We start from the raw sequence: 13,994 nt of genomic DNA, 5'->3' as shown, positions 1-13,994 counted from the left end.
CCAACTGACTGGAAGAGATCGATCTTTATTCCCATTCCAGAGAAAAGTGACCTGACAGAGTGTGGAAATTATTGAACAATATCATTACTATCACGTGCATGCAAGATCAGGCTGAAGACTATAAAAAAGTGATTGGAACAGTATATCAGCAGAAAACTACCAGATATGCAGGATGGGTTTAGAAGAGGCCACAGCTCTAGGGACATTATAGACAATGTTAGATGAATGTTAGCTAAAAGCAAAGAGTACCAGAGAAATGTCTGTGTTTCATTGACTATGCAAAGGCATTTGACTGTGTGGATCACAAACAAACTATGGCTGACTTTGGGAAGAATGAGAATCCTAGAACATTTGGTTGTGCTGATGTGAAACCTATACTTACACCAGGAATCAGTCATCAGAACAGAGCAAGGAACCACTGCATGGTTCAAAATTGGAAAGGGTGTATGCCACGGATGCATCCTATCTTCATACCTTTTCAATCTATTTGCAGAACAGATTATTCAGGAGGCTGAACTCTATAAGAAGGAATGTGACATCAGGATTGGAGGAAATCTCATCAGCAACCTTGCTTGCCGAAAGTGAGGAGCACCTGAGGCATTTGCTGCACAAGGTCAAGGACTGCACCCTTCAATATGGGTTGAAGATCAACATTAAGAAATCAAAGATTCTCATTACTGGGTCAATTGGCAGCGTCATGATAGATGGTGAAGAGATTGACATTGTTGATAAATTCAGTTTGCTTTACTCCACAATCAGCACTCTTGTTACCAGCAGCCAGGAAATAAAAAGATGAATTTCATTGGGAAAATCTGCTATATATCACTCTAGTACTGAAGAGCAATGGTGTCTGTCTGGAGACTAAGGTGCACATGATCCAGGCCATGGGCTTTGTAGTTACTTGCTATACATCAGAAAAGCTGGACAATGACCAAGGATTATATGAGGAGAATTGATGCCTTTGAGTTGTGGTGCTGGAGAAGAGTATTGAATATACTGTGGACTGCTAAGGGAACAAACAGGTTTGTCCTGGAGAGGGTGAAACCAGGTGCTTGTTGGAGGCAAGGATTTTGAAGCTCTGTCTGGCATACGCTGAAGATGTTACCAAGAGGACCAGTCTTTGGAGAAAAACATCATGCTTGGGTTGAGTGGAGGGACAGCACAAGAGAGGAAGACCCTTGATGAGACAGATTGACTCAGTGATTGGGGTAATGGGGTAGGTGTGTCAGAGACAATGAAATTGGCTCAAGATAGAGAAGGGTTCAGAGCTGTTGTACTAGAGTCTTTATTAGTTGCAGGTGACTCGAGGGCACAGAACAACAAAAGGTTTAAACTGAACAGGTTTTACAGCAGAAAATGGGACTCTTGCTACCGGCAAAGAAGTAGAGAATGCAGCTCAAGTCTTTCTGGGGCCAAATATTCCTATTCTAATCAGAGACCTAGGTGGGAACAGAAGCAGCAGCAGCAGCAGCAGCAGGAGAGAACCAGAGACCTGTGTGAGGCAGAGCTGATCCAGGTCTTCAGTCCCATAGACTCAGAGCCAGGACTTAGACTTGCCAATTATAGCATCTCTTCAGAGATTTCCAAACTTACTAGAAGACTTAGAAGTGGTGGTCTAGTGGTAAAATGCTCCACTAGAATTCCAACTTAGAAGTGGTGGTCTAGCGGTAAAATGCTCCACTAGAATTCCAAGAATTCCAAAGGTTTGTGGTTCAAATCTATCAGCTGCTCCACAGGAGAAAGAAGGACAGTCTCATCCTATATGATATGTTGTTGTTGTTAAGTACCTTCGAGTCACATAGCGACCCTCTGAAGGAGAGTCCTCAGCGCTTGGGTGGCTTTCATTCTCTCCCCAGGTTTATAGGGTTTCCAGAGGCAAGCTATTATGGAGGTGGATACCACTCCTCCTCCCACGCTTGTTTTAGTCTGGGAGCTCCACCCTACTCTCTGTCTGCACTGGGTAACCAACCATTAAGACATTTGACATTAGTGTCAAGGTGAAAACCTAATGGAGGGTCAGCAGAGTCCAGTCTGACTCAAGACATACTGAGAACAGAAACAAGTAATAAAAATACTGAAAATCAGTAACAGAATAAAGTCATAAACAAGATACTGAATGTTTGGTTTCATTTTTAAATCCCGTTAGTGCACAACAATGAATGAATTAAATCAACAAAGTGGACCGAGGGAGGGGAAAGGGAGAAGGAGGGAAATGTGCAACAATGAATAAAAACCCAAGTTTCTGTAAACTTTCATTAAAATCACAGTGAAAATATTTTATAAGAACCTTGTTATTAAAATAACCCAGCTATTTATAGACTGTATTAAAATTTTAAACTTTTTCCTGGTAACAAGTTTTTCTGAGTATGTGGAGGACTTGATTCTAGAATGCTTTACTCTAAATCTAGATTGTCCAATACCAGCCAGCTTCTTCCCCACCCCCACCCCCGCTAGGTACACAAAAAAGACTATTTGCGGGGAAGGGAGATGTGCTCCCACATCTTCATCGGACTCCTAGGAGGACTCCTGGTCTCTGTTGTAGCTGGGGGAAGCTGGCAGCAGGAGCTGCAGAGCTGGGGCCAGCGGCGCGGGCCACAGCGCCACCAGCTGGAAAGCTGACCGTCACCCTGGGCAGTGACATCTTCTATATCTTCCGTTCAGCTCCTGATGCGGCGTTGAGCTGGTCGCCGTCTGCCTCGATGCCCACACTGTTCAGAACCTCCCGGTGCCCGTGGCGCTGGGGAGGAACTGCTCCAGAAGGCGGCCAGAAGAGAGAAGGCGAAATAGCGCATCTCGTGGCGGCCGCTCTACCAGCTTTTAAATACAGGAAAAAAATGGGAGGGAGAAGGCCAAGCAGTGTACTAGGAAAGGAAGGATTTTCTTTTTTATTTTATTGTTTTTCTTTTTTAGAGCAATTTCTGTGCATTGTATTATTATAAAATACATTTTAAAAGGACCAACACCAAAATTTGAATAGCGTAGACACCACTAATCACAGTCAACGGTCCAGATGGCGCCTTTAGCTCCCGCGACTCTCAGCTCTCGCGATTGCCTAGAGCGGAAGGGGCGGGTCCAAAGTCCCGGAAGAGGCCGGTCTAGAGAAGAAACTTATAAATAGGATCCGCGGGAGCACGAGCTTTCTTTTGCTGCTTGATTGTTGTGCGTCTTTGGGTTGTGTGTTCTGTTTGTCAAAGTGGGATTTTCTTTCTGTGATTCTTTTTCTCTTCCCTCCTCGGGCACCTCAGCCTTATGGCTTTTGAAACCGGACCCATCGTCTTGGAATGTGCGAGCTACTTTGACGCTGTCGAGCTTCGTGGCTTCATTTTCCGTGAACTTCGTAAACCTTTGCATGAAGTTTTCAACTCTCCCCAAATGGTTTCTTTGTCCTGGATAAAGGAATGTGCTCCAAAGGGTGGATGAGTATATCGGATCTGTTAAATCCATTTTCGACTGCGATTGCTTTTCAATGAACGCACACCACGAATGGCGAGTCCTGGTCCAGACACTTCAGTAGGTGTATTGTGGCTGCCTCTGGTTTTTGGCTCTTTTTCTTTCATTGCAAATTGGCGCCTAAAACTAGGTGGTGTAATCACAGTGTAGACAGTGCAGTAGCCTTGTGCCGTGAATAACTCAGTATCCACCTAAACAGCCCTATTTGTAGAGGTGTAATTCTGTAGTTAACTTGTTAGCAAGAATTGGTTTACTCTAAAAAAATCTGAAATAACATTGTTTTACCTGAGTGAATAAATAGCAAGAATGTAGTGGCTTAAAGCAGTATATTCGGTATTGTTGGTTTTTTAAAAAATGAGTTCAGTGTTAATTTTTTTAAAAAAAAGTTTAAAATAAATGCAAATATAATATAAAATAATATTAAAAGTTTAAAAAGTTAATAATAAAAGTTTAAAATATAATGCAAACTGGACATTTGAAGCTGAGACTTGCCTATCCTTATTTCCAAAGGTGATCGCCAGCTTTGGTTTTCACTTAGTCATTAATGAATCACTTGGATTTTCTTTAGGAAATAGGATTGAGAGATGGTTTAATTGGACATGTGTGCTTCAATTTCTTTTGAGCATTTTTTAAAAAGTAATGATGTCTGTAACTGTGTTTGTAATTTCCTTGAAACATTTATTAGGCCAGTGGTTAAGACCAATATTTGATGGGTTTGTATTAACATGATTTCAGGACGTAAATTTTTTCCCACTTTGGTGTCTCTTAATTTAGTGGTTCGATGAATTCCCCTCACCACCACCCCCCCCTTTTGGGTGCACACACACCTTTGACCCTGGCATTTCTTGTGTCTATGTGTAGTCAGTTTGGGACTTAATTTTATAGGCCTGCCAATTTAATACTAACATAGTACCCAGGAACAAATCCATTCTTTTAGGTTTGTGACCATGTAATATTGTTTTAGGTGAAGGGTCACAGTTCCTATATAGTCTCTAACTCTGTTCCTTTTATCCTTGTCCAGTTCTGAAGCAAAAAACAGTGGTGGGATATTCATTAGGAGCAGTGTGTCCTTCTACAGTGAAGGACGCCAATTGTTTATACCTTTGTTCCCATGGAGATGAGGACCATTTCCTGTTTGGAAACATTTATGGGATTACTGAGTTGTGCTGAGAGTGCTGAGTTGATTTGACTGTGCAGCCACATTTTAGTAAAATGTGGCACAGCTGGATAATTAGAAATATATGGGTTTTAATAAAATGAATTTACTTCTGTACTGGTAAGACAGTATTCAAATGCACCAATACATGATTTTGGAAGCTTGCCAGAAAGTTAAGAGAAGGTGTGACTCTGTCCATTCTCAAAGACTTGTTTTGCTTCAACTCAGTAAAAGCCCAGTAAAGCATTTAAAGTGGAGCATATCATTTGCTTCTATAATGTAGAAATCTTTTACATAATTCTACACAAGAGAGGAAGGGCCAGAGACTGAGACCATGATTTTTTGTCATTTAACTACCACGCAATTAAGTTGGTCTTTTGCATTAAGAGATGTGTTGAACAGACAGACAGGAAGGTGCTGCTTTACCATACTAAATTACATAATCTCAGTGTTAGAAGAATTGGAAGTCTTAAAGATTATGGTTTTTGTTAAGAATGGATATATCACCTAGGATGCAGAATAGAAAGGCAAAAGAATTCACAAGGAAAAATTTATTTCCAGATGCAACAAAGCCTGAGCACTGAAGACATGTAAGCCATCATGATAAATGATTTCTGAAAATTTGTCAAAGGATGATTATGAAGAAACCAAGAGGACTACAACTGCTGTTTTTATAATGAGCCAAAAGTTCCATGTGAGTTACTGTGCTTTTATTCCCTGATGTGTAGGTTTAATAACTGGCACTATGATGATTTATTTTGCCGTTTACCCATCTGAGTGTTTCTTTGAAGAAATAATGTTAAAACTGAGGTGCTAGTTATTTTTATTGATTATGTGAATTGTTTAATAAAATTGCATGTTGTGGTGAGTGCAATATTCTGCTTCTTCAGCCTTAGGTAACTGGGTGAATATTCCGGCCCTTAATAGAATGCATTCATTAGCTCAGGTAAGTAGTAGATTGTCAAACCACACCTGTAGGCACTTTGCAAATACTAGTAATCCTTGGAGGGTGAGGCTACTTTCAGCCAGAATAACAGGGCTAAGGTAAATCTGGGGTCTGCGTTCCTTTTCTTATGTTGATTTTTGAGAGGGTAATAATTGAGTAGTGGAGCTAACCACGAGGTTGGCAGTTAGAACCCACCAGTCATTATGAGAATAAATAAAGGCAGTTTGTTTAGTCTGTAAGATTTAGAGCTTTAAGAACCCTGTGGCGCATTTCTGCTCGCTGCTTTCCGAGTCCATATGAGTCAGAATCCACCTAATGGCAGTGACTTGATGAAATGTTGAAGCTATATGAACTTAAGTGCAAGATCTTTTCTACAGTTGGTTTCTGATTTTTCTCTTTGGTCTTTTTTTGAGGTGTGCCATGCAACATTGTGAACAAGAAAAATGAAGTCATGGAAACAAGAAGCAAATGGTGATGATTTTGGCATTGATAATCTTTCTTCACAATAATTATAGAAAAGTACATGCTTGGATACATGATGAATACTAGACAATAAAATCTTTTAAATAAGTTTCAAGTTTTTCTTTTTAAAACTAACATTGTAGAGAAAGTTTAACAAATTAGATTGTCATTTAACATTCTGTGTTGTCATCCTCATTTCTATTTTCATAGCCACTTCGGAGGGGCCACCGAATCAACTACAACTCATAATGACCCTGTTAACAGCATCTAAACTGTACCCCATCCTGTACCATCCTCAATGTCAGCATGGCCGTTGTGGTCACAATCTTATCTCTGATCCTCAGCCTTTCCTAACATAGTCACTCATCAGAACTCTGCTAGGTTACAATGTTCATATCAGTACAGGCTCATTGAAGAATGGTGATTCTCTGTAGACCTCTAATAACTAGCTTCATACTCATTCTTTAGCTAAAGTCCTTATTTAGTCTCCCCTTTAGAACTTGATACTAAATCTGGAAAAGTTTATTAGAATACCCTAGCCCTGTTGATATGATACTTCTTGTGGGTACATGGTTTTCCTCCTGTGATTTTTAAATTTAGGTTTAAAGATAAGTTTTGCCTTCTACAAACTAAATGACCAAATAGTCCCTCTTGGGTAGTTTCTGTATATGTATTGAATGTAGTGGCTAGAGTGAAAATGGTGCAGGCAGTATGGTGCTTTCTCAAAAAGTTGCAAATCGAAATACCATTTGACCCAGTAGTTTCACTAATGGGAATATACCCCAAAGAAATCTTAACCACCACCCACACAGATAGATGCACACCCATGTTTATTGTGCCTTTGTTCACAGTAACAGAGTTGGAAACAACCTAAGTGCCCATCAACAAACAAATGGATAGAGAAGCTGTGGCATATTCACAGTGGAATATTATGCTGCATTGAAAAACAAGGAACTCATGCAGTATTATTCAAAATGGGTGACCCTGGAGGACATTATGCTGAGTGAAATATCTCAGACACAAAAGAACAAATACTGCATAGTGCCGCTGTTGTAAAACGGGACCGACATCATGGTTGGGGTGAGACTGAAAAAAAATGGGATAAATTATGTATACTGCATTGAAACAGATAAGGGAGAGAACTGTTTAAAAGGGGGAAATGATTAGGTATTAATGTCATGACAGGAGTCCAGAATGAAGGTTGCATAGTGGAGTGGACTTGTGGGGAGGGATTGCATAACAAAGAATTTTACTTTTAAGGGAAGGGATGAGCAGGGAGAAGTGTGTAGCAATGAATAGAAATCCAAAATCTGTAAATATTCATTAAAATAAAAGTAAATTGTCTGATATTATACTGTGATGGGAGAACTAATAAGCATTACACCAATTTCAAAAGGATTGAAGCATAGTAATAACTTGATAAAATAGTTTATTAATGATTTTAAAAGTGACAACTAGAAAGATTCAGATTTTCTCATCCTTCTAGTAATCTCTTCAGCCAGGATCCATTTGACTTCAGTGCTATGATCTTTTCTATTCATATGTATTAATCAGTGGATAACAATGGTAAAAGAAGAGTCTTTCCTTTCTGTTTGTATGGAAATACTGCATTTGGAGCAACACAAAATGATACCTTTGAGTTATGCTGGAGAAGAGTACTACATGTCCCCTGGACTGACGAAAGAACAAAAATGTATTGGAGAGGGTGGATGTTCTTTAGAGGGAAAGATGGTGAAATTTTGTCTGATTCTTTGGTCATTTTGTTTGAGGGGCCAGTCCTTGGAAAAGTGGAGGGTCAACAGAGGAGGGAAGACCCTTATGATGAATTGACAGTGACTGTAACAATGGGTTTAGTGCAGCAGAGATGATGAGGATGGCACAGGATAGATAGGGTAGAGTTCATGGAATTGTAGTTAGCTAGATAGCACTTAACAGTGTATACTAGTCATGTCATAATGAGGCTAGAGACAATAATGTGTTAAATTCAAAAGTACAAAAATGAAAAGTAAAATGGTAAGTAAATGCTCCAGTTTGAAGTGTTAAATTGTCATCTCACAGTGAACCATGTCATAAAATGCATTTCCACATCGCTTTCAGTTATATTTTGGGGTTTGGTTAGTCATTCTTAGTTTTGAGGGCAAAACCCATTTAATGGCATTTAAATGGCTTTTTGATGAACTGTACACAATACTTTGGGAATAATTTTCCTTTATTCTTTTAAATAGTAATTCAGGCATTACTTCAATTACAGAAACAACATAATTTTCCTTAGATTGGTTATTCATCACTGGAGAAAATTGCTGTTCCAGGTCCATAAGCGGCAATAAACTGCTGGAGCTGTTGTTGGCACTGAGTCAGATACATATCCCTTTGTTCCAAGTATTCTTCATTGTACTGTTCATATGGAAATACAGCATTTGGAGCAACACAAAATGGAGTGGCCCCTAAGTGAAGAGTAAATAGTGTAAGTGACTCATGTACGCAAGATGCTAAACATAAAAATCACATTGTCAACCAAAACTTATGAAAGTTAAAAATCCTAACCTCAGGAGTATTTAAAGACTTCTTTAATTTGAAACCAGTAGCTTAGAAAATGGTGTAAAGCACTGGTTTTTTAGGACGTAGAAGAGAAATGCTGATCTTTAACTTTTAAAGTTGCAAACTTTAAAAATTTCGTCTATCTACTAGACATTCATTACTGCTTTCAGGTGATAAGGAGGTGGTGTGAGGAGGTATGTGTTCAGTATTCTGCCAACACTACAGTCATCAGTTCTTGGATCAGATGTACCATAGTCTTGAACTGATAATAGCCCTTTGGAAAGGTCTTTGACAGCACATTTTCCCAGTGCAGCATGCCTTTTCTTGACTATTGTTTCTGTGGCTGTTGATTGTGAGTCCAAGTAAAATGAAGTTGACAAGGCTTCTCCATCTGTCATGTTGCATATTATTGCATGGGAGGAGATTGCCCACCCATTCTATGAAGCAGTTTATAGATTCAAACCACAGGCCTTTGGGATTGCAGTGCAGCTTCTTACCACTAGGCTACTTCAGCTTCCCATTGGTCCAATAGTGAAGATTTTGTTTTAATGTTGATATTTAATATCCACATTGAAGGCACACAGTTTACACAATTTGTGCTAGGTTACACAGAAAAAAACCATTTGACATTCCTTGTTTTGGTGTAGTAGGTTGATTATTCAAAATGGCTTTCCTAGCCATTAACTTCCTTTATTTTGCCCCTTAGCTGTGTGGGAGTATGCTAATATGAATGAAGTGACCATCACCTCATATAATGATGTGAATGCATTTGGAACATGCAGGCAAGATGGTAAACTAGTAATGGGGCTATTGGTCGGTCTTGCCATCCTAGGAGTATTTTATCAGAAAGGTACTTGCTGCAGAGGGAGGGGTGTGGGGGGTACCAAAGAAAAAATTTTCAAAGAGAGGAGTGAGCTGGTGGGGGAAGGGGGAGGGCTGGGCAGGGAGAAAAGTACAATGAATGAATGGAAATCCAAAATCTCTGTAAATATTAAAATTAATAAAAAAAGGAACTATAGAGTCCAGCTGTGAGCCACTGCCCCACAAACCTGGAGCAGAGTAGGAGGTGGGGGGCAAAGTACTTGCTGGAGGCCTAGGAAGGAGAAAGCATAATTAGCAAGAAGCTGTGCTGTAGTCCCAAAGGCATGGCACTCAAATCCACCACCTGCTCCATGGCAGGAGGATAGGCAATCTCTCATGCTATTTACTGCCTCTGAAAATAGCTGAGTTAGTTCCAACTCTGCAGCACACAATAACCAGTCTAAAGCCTGAGAAGCTGCCTGAATGGAGAATTGCATCCTGTTTCCTGTCAGAATTGAGTGGCTAGTGGACTCAAACCACCAGAAAAGCTTGCCCTTTGGATTAATAGTTCAACTCTAGAACTCCAGGGACTGGTCCCTCCTAATAACAAGTTCAAAGTAAACGAGATGAATTTTCACCATTCTGACTTACAAGGAACATTCAAGCTGTACTTCTTCAAGGACAGATTTACTTGTTCTTCTAGCAATATGTTTATACAATCTTAAGTACAATCATGCAAAGGCATCAATTGTTTTTATTTATGCATTGTTCCACTTTCACATACACATGAGGCAGTTAAAAAAAGTACCATGACTTGGGTCAGACAAATCTCAGTCTTTTTAAAAGAAGTGACACCTTTTTTTTTTTTCAGCAGAGAAGCAGGGAGCACTGATAGCCTAGTCAGTAGAGATTTGCCTTACCAACCCAAAGTTGTGTGGATCTATCCCAATAAATCATGGGTGCTCCATGGTAACAAAATGTCCAGTCTCTGATTCATATTCTCTGAAAACCCACTGGTCATCTATGAATCAATTCTAACTCAGTGGCAAAGAGTTATAAGAGTTTTACAGCATCTATGTCCAATGTGATGTCTTTTGATTTTTTTTTTTTAACTTCTACTTCCATGGACATTGATTCAAGTTCTTGAAAACTTATTAGTCTTCTGTTTATCATAATGCTGCTTATTGATGCAGTTGTGAATACTTGTTTTCTTTGTTGTAGTATAATCCATACTGAAAGCTGTAGCCTTTAAACATCATCAGCAAATGCATGAGTCTTCATTTTAGCAAGCAATGTTATATCTATATAATGTAAATTGTTCATGAATCTTCCTCCAGTTCTAATGCTGCATTTGCCATATAGCCACTTTTGTAGACTGTAGAATGTCTCTTACTGGTAAATGAATGCTCCTGAATTCCACTTTGTTTCCATCACCTGAACCACTCTGTCCCCTGCCATCACCTAAATCTGGAGCATTGGGACATCCTATTGATTTTTTTGAACCCACAGTATAATTCTCATTTATTTCTACTCCCTCTACCTAGCTGAATAACTATCATCAGTTGCCCATGACAGCCATTTTCTGACATGTCTTTTCTTTCCACTCTTAACCCTTTCCAATTCATTCTCTATATGATTTCTGGACAGTACTATTTTAAAAGTACAATTAATCACATATTTTTTAATCAGAACAGACATGACAACAATGAGAAAGTCCCTGTTTAACAGCTTTTAGTGGCCTTTCATTTATATTTAAATAAAACAATTTATGATTATTAGAAAGTTAATGAATTACCATATTTCAATGTGAGAGATGTTTCAAATAATAAAGCTGCAATTAATACATCTTCTTTAAGGACTTTATTCCTTAAGTTCAGGCGAGTATGTGCTTCAGCTAGAGCAACTCTTTAAAAAAAAAGTCAACAAAAAATAGCATGTATCTGGACTCTAAACCAAGATGTGAACTTTAAAAACACATTTTAAATATCAACATACTCTTAAGTTATTTTTAAAAATTTCTTTTAAAAGCACCTATTTTCTGATAATTTGAATAGATTGTTCCAGAAAATGCGGTTTCCATCTGGCTCGTTTTTCTTATTCTGCTTTTAATCCCCACCACACCCAAGATCCATTTAAATAAATACACACTTGGGAAAATGAACCTAACTTTCTTAGAGACTCATCTTGGCTGTGTTCTTCATGTATCTGAAACCGTCATTGAATTTTGGGATTTTGGAGTTAGAAGAATCGAACTCCCCTTAGATAAATTAATTTCTTTGAAAGAATCCATACTCCTTCAGTCCCTAATGACCCTGCCTTAGGATTCACTACTTCATGAGGCAATCCAATCTTTTTTTAAAATTGTGGTTTTAACCAAAGTTTACAGAAAAGTTGGATTTACATTCATTGTTGCACATTTTCTTCCTTAACTTCCTCCATTTCACTTTAAAAAAATTCATTTATTGTTGCATTTCCTCCCTCCCTCCTTGCCCCTCCCCCAGTCCACTTTGCTATGTACCTCTTATTCTGGACTGTTGTCATATAAATAATGCCTAACCATATATTCCTTTTACACAGTTCTTTCCTTCATCTGTTCCAATGCAGTATTCATTATTTATGACCTCTTTTCTTAGATTTCCCCCTGTCATGTAATCCATTCTTCCCCATTTTTCTTTTTGATTAAGATTTTAGTTCAACAAGCTTTTATTATGTAAAAGATGTCCCTGACCTTCCAGTAAGGCAGATGTGATATATGATAACACATTAAATGATTGCTAGTCTTCAATCAGAAGGCCTGTATTGAGTCTTTAGCATTTATTTCTCTTATGCCTCTATAAAATAATTTCTGAAGTTTTTTTAAAAAGCTTACCAATAAAACAGGGATACTAATATTTTCTATTTATTGAGAATTCAAATAAGTAAAGCCATTTGTAAGTTTTGCAACTAATTTACAAAGTATATAAGTTGAACTTGGCTTCACTTTCCATTTGTTCTTGATTGTGTCTCTTGGGACAATAGAATAGGTCTTAACCCTTTTAAATGAGACAACTCTTAAATCTCAAAAAAACCTGGAGTTAGCACATGTTTTCTCTAAATATTCCTAGTTTCTTTAAGGGCACTCTGATGGTGTAATCAACAGCAAGTCATGCTGCTAACCCAAAGACCACAGTCTCAGACAGAATCCACCAGCAGCTCTGGGGGAGAAACATGGAGAGACTCCTACTCTCAAGATTTACAGCCTTAGAAATTCAATGGAGGGTGGCTGTGAGTCAGACCCTAATTACTATAGTGTGTTTAAGATTTTTTAGTTCTTTTAATATGTTACAAGTGATATGTTAAAATTGCAATATAATTTTCAGGCCAACAGAACTTCCTGTAATGTGACTTGAGTATTTTAAAAAATTACTTTAGAAAATGGAAGATATTATCAATTCCATTTACTATTTACAGATATTTAATAGTTGATTTTTACCTTGACAGATCTTTAGCATTCTCCCCCCAGCCCCAACTCTGTGAAGATAAATATACAATAGAGGAAATTACTTACCTCAATATATGAATCACTTCTAGAACCATGCTTGATTCTTCCTGCCAGTTTTTCTTCTATCATATTTTGTAATTTTAACAAGATATTAATTTAAACTATGGAGTATTGTACTCCTGGTTCCACATCATAATTGATTTTATATTATAATTATAAAAAGATGTTTATCTATTATTCCTTGTCCTGCCTCATAATTTTCTGTGGTTACAATTTACTAGTGTATCAAACTACTGGTCTGTAAGTACAGGACTATTTAAATGATGGTACAGTCACACACTGTAAACCTGATTCTGCTATTAAAACAGTAGGGAATAAAATGCAAAAGTAAAACAGAATGAGATAAGGTTTTTTGTGCTGAAAATAGGTATACCATGCATAATTCCATTTAGGCAAAACATATCTTTATGATAAATATATATGTGTTTACATAGGTTAGCATATATGATATTTAAATTATATAAGTATATGCTTCTGTGTATAGGTATTTGATTCCTGAAAGGACATACAAAATTGTGAACAGTGATTATCTCTAAGAAGTGGAGTAGAAGTGAAGAGGGTTATTAGGACATTTGTCATTTTAGGTTTTCCTTTTATCATTCCATACTTTTATTATTTTTTAAAAAGGATTGTTACTTTTTTTTCAAAAACATTTTTATAAATATCCACTATTACAAGGAACGATATACTTAAGAATTTTTTTACTAGAGTTAAAAAATTCCTACTATCTAAGCAGCTACATTTTTTTCATTTATAAAAAAGGCAGTCTTATAATGAAATGTTAAAATAATATATTCCATCTCTCCATAAAGTTTGTGGAAATACTTGCTTGGGAAGGCTAAGGTGAAATCATAATATATAAACTGTGGTTGTTAGGTACTGTCAAGTCAGAATCAACTCATAGCTGACTCTGAAATAGTTTTCAGAGGCTATAATCACACAAGGGGAGACTGCTCATGTTTGTCTCAAGGGAGCAGCTGGTGGATTCGACAGCCTTTGGATTGACAGAGAAGGGAATAAAAGGTATCCAAATAGGCAACGAGGAGGTAAAATTATCCCTCTATGCTGATGACATGATAGTATACTTAGAAAACCCTAAA

The 13,994-nt window shown here is 37.8% G+C and overlaps 1 protein-coding gene across 1 annotated transcript in view; it reads right to left on the bottom strand.

Annotated features, from left to right (window-relative positions):
• Positions 1 to 8,278: 8,278 nt before the first annotated feature.
• Positions 8,279 to 13,994, bottom strand: part of MCMDC2 (minichromosome maintenance domain containing 2) — a 53,380-nt gene continuing 47,664 nt past the window's right edge. The window contains exons 13-14 of the mRNA XM_006880440.1: positions 11,149 to 11,258; positions 8,279 to 8,458 (exon numbers count right to left, since the gene is read on the bottom strand). Coding sequence (XP_006880502.1) covers positions 8,292 to 8,458; positions 11,149 to 11,258 — 277 coding nt within the window. The 3' untranslated portion in view covers positions 8,279 to 8,291. The remainder of the gene's footprint in view (positions 8,459 to 11,148; positions 11,259 to 13,994) is intronic.

Source organism: Elephantulus edwardii, unplaced genomic scaffold (assembly GCF_000299155.1).
Source record: "Elephantulus edwardii isolate Elephantulus edwardi_28Jun2011 unplaced genomic scaffold, EleEdw1.0 scaffold00008, whole genome shotgun sequence".
Classification (NCBI taxonomy): Eukaryota; Metazoa; Chordata; class Mammalia; order Macroscelidea; family Macroscelididae; genus Elephantulus; species Elephantulus edwardii.
The sequence above is the reverse complement of the archived record's forward strand: the minus strand, read 5'-3'. Positions and strand labels throughout refer to the sequence as shown.